The sequence below is a fragment of the Trachemys scripta genome, chromosome 14, assembly GCF_013100865.1.
Source record: "Trachemys scripta elegans isolate TJP31775 chromosome 14, CAS_Tse_1.0, whole genome shotgun sequence".
Lineage (NCBI taxonomy): Eukaryota > Metazoa > Chordata > Testudines > Emydidae > Trachemys > Trachemys scripta.
In genome coordinates this window covers 34,633,354-34,635,650 of record NC_048311.1, presented here as the reverse complement: position 1 = coordinate 34,635,650, position 2,297 = coordinate 34,633,354, and the positions used below count along the sequence as shown (strand labels likewise).

Sequence of the window (2,297 nt, the reverse complement as noted above, 5' to 3'; positions counted from 1 at the left end):
AGCAAGTGTGACAAATCGGGACAGGGTGGGGGGTAATAGGAGCCTATATAAGAAAAAGACCCAACAATCGGGACTGTCCCTATAAAATCAGGACACCTGGTCACCCTAGTCCCTGGCGAGGGCGGGGGCCGCTCTGCTGGGATTGCGAGGCCCGGAGCGGGCTGCAGCGGAACCGGGAACAAGGGGCCGGTTCTCAGCCGCCCGGGCGAGGCGCTGTCCCGGGGCCCTGGCGCTGCTCGGCCCTGGGCGCGGGAAGCTCCGCGGGAGGCGCCGAACAAGGGACCCCCCCCCCCGCACCTCCAGCTGGGAGTCGTGGCGCGGGCCGGGCCCAGCCTCCCGCCCTAAGGCCGGACAGCGGGGAGACCGCGGCCGCCTCCTTCGCCAGCCCGCGGGCTCCGGGCGCAGCGCCGCGCCCTGCCGGCACCCCGCACAGCAACAACTACCGGCAAGCCCCGCGCCCCCTCCCTGCCCCGGAAGAGATTCCCCGCCCTTCCGGGTCAGAAGGTGGCCCTCGCAAACGCGGCCCAGTCAGAATCCAACACGAACGAGTTCCCCCGTCCCTCAGAGCGCATGCCCAGCAACCACCCTACGCGGGAGGGGCTGCCTGAGTGCCACGTTCAAGAGGAGAACGGCGAGGGGCGGGTCTGGTCTGACCACCAATCAGATCCGGTCGCTGAGAGCCTGAGGCGGTGGCGTTGACCAATCGCAGGTGACAGAGCGGGCGAAGCGACCAATTACAGGAGGCTAAAAAAGAAGTGAGGCCGTAGCCATTCAGAGGGGGTCAGAAAGGGGCGTGGCGACCCGATTAGCAAATAGAAAACGAAGAGAGTCCCGGGCGCTGGGCCAAGCCAATGGGAGAGGAAGGCGAGGGCGACGGGCTCAGCCAATAAGGAGCGGCCGTGGCGGGGAGGGGCGGGTTTATAAGAGGGAGGCGGGTGTGGGGGACTTTCCTCCTGCCGCCGCCTCTGCCGCCGCCTGTTCCCGGCCCGTCTCTGCCGCCGCCGCCATGAAGCTGCTGAGCGCCCTGGTGCCGCCGCTGCTGGGCCTGGCGCTGCTGGGCCTAGGCCTGGGCCTGGCGCGCGCCCAGGCGGACGCCGAGGAGGAGGAGGACGGGGTGCTGGTGCTGCGCGCGGCCTCCTTCGAGCGCGCGCTGGCGGCCCACAAGCACCTGCTGGTGGAGTTCTGTGAGTGGGGGGCGGCTGCGGGGGGGTCCGGGCGGGGCGGGCCGGGCCGGGCGCTCGTGGGGGAGCGCAGCGCCGCGCCGGCCGGAGCCTGTCCCTGAGCCTGACCCTGTCCCGGCCCTTGCCTTGCAGACGCCCCGTGGTGCGGCCACTGCAAAGCGCTGGCCCCGGAGTACGCCAAGGCCGCAGCCGCGCTGAAGGCGGCCGGCTCCGAGATCCGGCTGGCCAAGGTGGACGCTACGGAGGAGTCCGAGCTGGCCCAGCAGTTCGGGGTGCGCGGCTACCCCACGATCAAATTCTTCAAAAACGGAGACAAATCTTCCCCCCGGGAGTACACAGGTGAGCCGCGGCGCTGCCCTGGCACGGCGGCCGGGCCGGGCCTCTGCAGGGTTTGCGGGGTCGCGGGGCAGCCCTGAGATGGGTTCGGTCGGACTTCTCGTTGTTGTAAATACTCCGAATCGAGACTAACCCCCCAAGTGGATCCGCCTCTGACCCCCAGTGGGCAGGTTCTTGTTCTTCGTCTGTCTTATGCGCCGATTCCGCAGTAGAGAGACGTGGGTCATGTCAGAATGGAATGAGCTGATGTTTCTTTGTCCTGGGTGTTGTGGTTTGCATCGCCGTGCTCAGGAGGAGTGAGACTGTGACTGGACTGTTTTAAGTGTGGCCAGAACAAACTCTGGTAGAGGAGGAGGAGGAGTAGATCGCTTCCAAAAGAGAAGTTTACAAAACTTGTGTATGGGGGTGTATTACTGCTGGTGGAAAAAGTAGCATCTGGTAACAGAGCAGGGCTGAGGTGAGGGGTTCTCTGAAAACAGAATTGTAGTCTTTATTGTCTAGTCATTCAGTATTTCTTCCATATATTGAGGTGAGTTCTTTGGTGCCATTCTGTGGGGAAATGTTAGAGGAATAAGTTTGGAAACACCCTAGAGCAAGTTCCCTAAGACGTTAAATAAAAGATAAAGAAGCCATAAATTCTACAGTGCTAGAGAGTAGAAGTCCCAGTGTAGGTTGTCACTTGAGGCTGTGCATTTCTCATCCCTGAAAATGCTGAGTCTATACTTGAGCAAAGAGCAACAGAGGGTCCTGTGGCACCTTTAAGACTAACAGAAGTATTGG

General features: G+C 63.0%; 1 protein-coding gene across 1 annotated transcript in view; it reads left to right on the top strand.

The window, feature by feature from the left end:
* Positions 1–939: 939 nt before the first annotated feature.
* Positions 940–2,297, top strand: part of P4HB (prolyl 4-hydroxylase subunit beta) — a gene marked incomplete in the record, with an annotated part of 12,825 nt that continues 11,467 nt past the window's right edge. The window contains 2 exon segments of the mRNA XM_034790016.1: positions 940–1,184; positions 1,314–1,520. Coding sequence (XP_034645907.1) covers positions 1,007–1,184; positions 1,314–1,520 — 385 coding nt within the window.